This window comes from Entamoeba dispar, genomic scaffold, assembly GCF_000209125.1.
Source record: "Entamoeba dispar SAW760 scf_1105229462279 genomic scaffold, whole genome shotgun sequence".
Lineage (NCBI taxonomy): Eukaryota > Evosea > Mastigamoebida > Endamoebidae > Entamoeba > Entamoeba dispar.
Genome location: NW_001855113.1, coordinates 1 through 5441, shown reverse-complemented (window position 1 = coordinate 5441; position 5441 = coordinate 1). Strand labels below are relative to the sequence as shown.

Here is a 5441-nt window from a genome sequence, read left to right as displayed (position 1 = left end):
ATGAAATATCATTATGCAACTTGGAATTTGGGATGAATATTTTATCTTAGAACTTAATTTACATTATTAATGCAACCAATTGGTTCAAAGTATTTAATAAAAATAATATTTTAACAACAAGATATTTTAACAATAATACACTTTATCTTGATACAATTAAATCATCAGATGGAATGACAACAATTAATGTTAAAGATATTCTATCAAATAATGAAATTGATGAAATAAAAGAAACAGATTGAAAGATAAAAGAAACAGAACAAAGAATTAATAAAGAAATCAAAGAAAAATATGAAGAAATAAGTAAAATAGAAACATAAATAAATTAGAATATGACAATCAGAATCAATCTAATGCATTACTCATCTTGTTGTTGAATGTAATAATAATGAAATGAAACAAATTTTTTATTCAATTATATGCATTTGAATTAATAGATAAACGATCAAATGTTGAAGTGTATTATTCTAGTTTTCATGCTTATTTATCAAATTATACAATAAATAATTAAAATAGATTATTTAATCCATTATTACTAGCTATGAATCATCAAAAGTATCTAATTGATTTTCATTCATCATTATCATTTTCTACATTATGAAATCAAATAAATATAAATTATGATGAAATAAATAGAAAAACAAACCACTTGAAAGTATTTCAGATAAAAATAAAGATCTAATAAAAGAATAAATAAAACACATTTCCAATGATGTTATAATATTAAAGATATTCATAGAAACAACCATATCCCATTGAATTTCTCAATGTCAGTACCAATGATAACATCATTATTGATTCCATTCTTCATTCTCAAATATTGTATGTTCCATCTTTTGGTGAGGACATCAAGGTAATATTGTTTTCTAAGAAAGATGTATTTGATTTTCCAGATTGTTTTCTATTAACTGTGTAAAATCAGAGTGAAACTGACAAATGTTTGAACCAACTAATTTCTGACAGAATTTGTCATAATACAGTTGTTTAAATGAGTAATTCTTCTGTAATATGTGTGTGATATCAGTGTCATGATAATGTACTTAATATCAATATCTTCACAAAGTATCACTTCATTCATTACCTTCTTGCACATCGAAAGAATAAGAACACTAACAATTAATGGTTAATAAAATTCATCAAATTGTTTCTGTACATTTACTACATATATCTGAGTTATATAATTTCTACTTGAAGATTATCTGTTAGATCTCTTGTCAAAAACAAATTCATTTTCTGTTTATCATAGAAAAACTCATATTCTTCTATTATCTTTCTTGTACAGTTTTTACATATGAGGAAATTATAATGAACTTAAAAATTATTTCATTTGGTTTTTTTTGAACATTAAGATTGTTTTTAATTTCATAAATGGTAGTTATTTCTTGTTTGAATAAACTAACTTTCTTTCCAATATAACCATTCAATAAACTCATACTCTATTTATTGTACTTAATTAAATCTTCAGAATATAGAATCAACAGTCATTGTAACTCATTGACACACTGAATTATTTCATTAATTCTTTTCTGTAATGGTGAGTTTTCATTGTTTATTTATCTTTGTAAATTTAATAATAACTAGAAAATAGGAAATGTAATTTGTGTTTGTTGGATGTGTTTATGTTTCATTCATTAAATGAACCAAACACTATTTAAAACTTCTTATTATTTGTTTTGGTGATCCAGAAGGTCATAACAATCTGGTAATGTTGGGGATATAACGAACATTACCAAAATCAACAATTGTTTCTTCTATAATTATCATTTTATTTCAAAATACCATGTTTCTTCAATCATAAATGGCTTTTCTAATGTAATCTCTAACACAACCTAATACTCAAACAAATGATCATGAATGAAATACTTTTCTTTAATGTAATTGTATGAAATAGAACTAGTAGTATAATTTAAACATTCCATATTTAAACATGACTTTATCATATCTCTAAATTGAAGAAATCTCTCTAGAAGAAATTGTACTTCTTTTTAACAATAATAAACATAGTATTTTCTGATGTCAAAAAGAGTTAAATCAATAAAATAATGAGTATTTATTAAATTATCATTAAAATGAGTATTTTCTCTTCTAATCATAACAGATTTCATTTTGTAAACAATTATCAATAACACCAACAGATAGTGTTTCTTCACAAGAGTATGTGTATGGAAACTTATTTTCTCATACTGTCTATCAAGATTGAAGAAGTTCTTAAATTAGTAATACTTGTTGGAATAAGTGTCAAAGTATCTTTAAAATGAATTAATTCATTATTCATTGTTTTTACTATTAATAAATAAATCATTTCATCATTTTACATATTCAATATCTAACTAAAATCGTCTATTATAATCAAGATTGTGAAAATAACATTTGTTTTTTTTTGAAATGTTTAAAGTGTTTTATAAATTCATCTACACAATTTGATCCATAATATTCATTAGTTATTCCTCTTTTATCAATTGAATCTATACAACATGATTGATGAAATTCTCAATTCAAAAACACTCAAAATCATCAAATAATATCTTGATGATGATTTTTCTCTTTGAAATTTCTTTTCTTGAACTAATACTTTCTTTAAAATATGTATTTTTCAATACATAAAGAGATGTGAATTGATTGCACATATTATACTTTTTTACTCTAACAATCAACTCAATTTCAAATAAACATTTTAATTTCAACTTTATGTTCATTCTTCATATTCGTTTTTCATCTTTTTTTAATTTATTTTTATTCTTCTTTCTTTTCTTATTGTATGTTTAACTATGACATTTATTACATTCTCTTTCTATATTATTTATAGTATCTAGAATATGTTCTGTATTCTCTCTTTCTATTTACTTATTTTCTTATTTTCATTTTCTGTTGTTATAATTTAAATTCTATATCTATTCTTTGTATTTAATTTAGTATAATCTCTAATCATTTCTGTTATTTCTTATTTATTTCTTATATTGATATATAATTGATATGTTATATAAATTAGATTCTATTTTTATCATTTTCTATATTCATTATCACATTCATACCAATAAACTAATTAATTCATTAACATCTAAAAGAATAAGTATTGATAATTTAAAAGAAATTACAGAAACATATGAGTTAATAATATGATTCAATACAAAAATACAATTCTTAGATTAACAATATTTGATTCATTAATTATCTCATCTCTGCATGTTAATTAATTTTCTTTATTTTATTACTTCATGTTATTTAACCATTGTTATCAATACTAAAATACAACACCATATTATTATAACACAAACACAAAGTGAAACAATAAATCAACAACAATTTGAAAAAATTTGATATTCATTCACTTCTTATTCAGATGAATTATGAAATCAAAATGAAAAGGATATTGAACTAATACAAATTGATGATATTTGATTTTTAACTGAAATTAGAATTGATGAATAATGATATAATAAAATGATAAACAGAAATGATGAAATAATCAATATAAAATAAATAACAATCATTTGAATGATATTATTAATAAATGAACACAAATATAATAATTTAATTCATTCTATTTCATCTACTCATATTTAATATATTTGAAAATCATAAGACATTAAAAATGAAAAAGATAAAAGAAATAAGAAATATAAAATGAATAACACATACAAATAACTAACAAAACACAAAATATTATTAAAATGAAAATAAACAAGAACAAGAAAGAACATAATAATGAAATAACTAAAGAAGAATGAAGATATAAATAAAATAAGAAATAGATAATAAGAAAGAATAAACTATGAAGAAAACTAAATAAAAAGAAAATGAAATAAAAAAAAACACATTAAAACTATATTTTGAACAAAACAAATTTAAAGAGTATCATCAGAAAACACAATAAAGAATAAGAAAATGAATATTGTATAAATTAAAGTATGACAAAATGATGATATTAATAATATCGAATAAACAGAGAGTACGTTGTAAAAGAATTGTTCACATATACTGAGTACATGAAATCAGTTCATATCATGAGAATTTTTTTATCACAATATAATAAAAAGCAAGAAAAAGAAGAAAGAAAAAAGAAAAAAGAAAAAAGAAAATAAAAGAAACAAAATAAAAAGAGTTAAAGAATAAAAAATGAAGATAAAAAGGAAATAAATAAGTGATAATAGAAATTGGTTCTAATAATCTTGGATCAAGGTTAATAATAATAAAAAAAAAGAAATAAAGAAAATAAATATAAAAGAAGAATAAATAAAATAGAAAAAAGAAATAAATAAAAGAAGAAAAGACAAAAAAATATAAAAAAATATAAAAAAATATAAAAAAATATAAAAAAAAGAATAATTATAATTTTTGAAAGAAAAGAAATAAATAAAGAATAAATGATATAAAGAAAGATAATAAAAGAAAAAACATAAATATGAAAAAGAAATAATAATAAAAATAATAAAAAGTAATAAATAAAAGAATGGAATATAAAGAAAAAGGTAATAAGAAAAATTTTAAGAAGAAATTATTAGAAATTAAATAAATAAAATAAAGAAAAGTATGATAGTTATAATAATAATAAATAAAAATAAAAAATAAGAAGGCCCCGTAGCACAGTCGGTAGTGCATCGTACTTATAGAAAAGAGAAATGCGAGGGTCGCGGGTTCGATCCCCGCCGGGACCATTTTTCTTTTTTTTTATTTTATTAATTAATATTAATAAGTATAAAATATAATCTAAAAATTGTTTATCATATCAAATCAAAATATAATAATTATAATTATATATAGATTAATTAATTTAAAAATTATTATGAACTAATTAATGATAAAAGAAGTTATAATTATAAAATTAATCATTATAGTTAAATAAATTAATTAATATATTTTTTAATATTATACTTCATCTTATTGTTATAAATTGATAACATCACTATTAATTAATATTATATAATTTAATATAATAAAATATCAAATATAAAACAAATGATAATATATAATTACAAATAATACTATTATTTCTTATTTATTATTAACATTTTAGAATAAAATATTTATTTAATTATTATTTATATTAAATATTTTCAATTAACTGTATTAATTATTTTTGATTATCTAAAAATAATACTTTCAATTAATTATACAATGTTATAACTACTTTTAATCTTCATTTAATATAATTATATTTCTCTTTTTTTATCTTAATGTTTATATATTATTATTACTTTTTAATAAACATTCAATTCATAAATATAAATCATAATTTAATTTTAGATAATAATTTAATATTTCATAAACAATATTAATATACTTTTTCTAAATTTTTGATGATAATATATAATAAAAATAAATACTTTTTCTAATGAAATAAAATTAAATTATTTAATTTTAAATTCAATACAAATATATTAATAATATTAATATTTATAAAATTATAAACAAACAAAATGAATAATTAAATACATATAATA

General features: G+C 19.2%; 2 protein-coding genes across 2 annotated transcripts, besides 16 other annotated features; both read right to left on the bottom strand.

Annotated features, from left to right (window-relative positions):
• The first annotated feature begins 90 nt into the window (after positions 1–90).
• Positions 91–114: a sequence feature (AT_rich).
• A 91-nt stretch (positions 115–205) lies between these two features.
• Positions 206–326: a microsatellite.
• A 154-nt stretch (positions 327–480) lies between these two features.
• Positions 481–526: a sequence feature (AT_rich).
• A 207-nt stretch (positions 527–733) lies between these two features.
• EDI_329660 (uncharacterized protein) lies at positions 734–1433 on the bottom strand (the record flags this gene model as incomplete). Its single annotated transcript, XM_001739631.1, has 4 exons — positions 734–866; positions 1041–1109; positions 1223–1310; positions 1397–1433. 4 exons carry the CDS (start codon positions 1431–1433, stop codon positions 734–736), a joined length of 327 nt encoding a protein of 108 aa, XP_001739683.1.
• Positions 1434–1985: 552 nt separating this feature from the next.
• EDI_329650 (uncharacterized protein) lies at positions 1986–2696 on the bottom strand (the record flags this gene model as incomplete). Its single annotated transcript, XM_001739630.1, has 4 exons — positions 1986–2187; positions 2369–2449; positions 2472–2554; positions 2601–2696. 4 exons carry the CDS (start codon positions 2694–2696, stop codon positions 1986–1988), a joined length of 462 nt encoding a protein of 153 aa, XP_001739682.1.
• Positions 2673–2756: a microsatellite.
• Positions 2757–3460: 704 nt separating this feature from the next.
• Positions 3461–3537: a sequence feature (AT_rich).
• Positions 3538–3587: 50 nt separating this feature from the next.
• Positions 3588–3770: a microsatellite.
• Positions 3644–3823: a microsatellite.
• Positions 3824–4031: 208 nt separating this feature from the next.
• Positions 4032–4138: a microsatellite.
• Positions 4139–4191: 53 nt separating this feature from the next.
• Positions 4192–4323: a microsatellite.
• A 15-nt stretch (positions 4324–4338) lies between these two features.
• Positions 4339–4482: a microsatellite.
• Positions 4382–4565: a microsatellite.
• Positions 4566–4661: 96 nt separating this feature from the next.
• Positions 4662–4716: a sequence feature (AT_rich).
• Positions 4717–4742: 26 nt separating this feature from the next.
• Positions 4743–4865: a microsatellite.
• Positions 4866–4911: 46 nt separating this feature from the next.
• Positions 4912–4951: a microsatellite.
• Positions 4952–4959: 8 nt separating this feature from the next.
• Positions 4960–5113: a sequence feature (AT_rich).
• A 26-nt stretch (positions 5114–5139) lies between these two features.
• Positions 5140–5432: a sequence feature (AT_rich).
• The last annotated feature ends 9 nt before the right edge of the window (positions 5433–5441 follow it).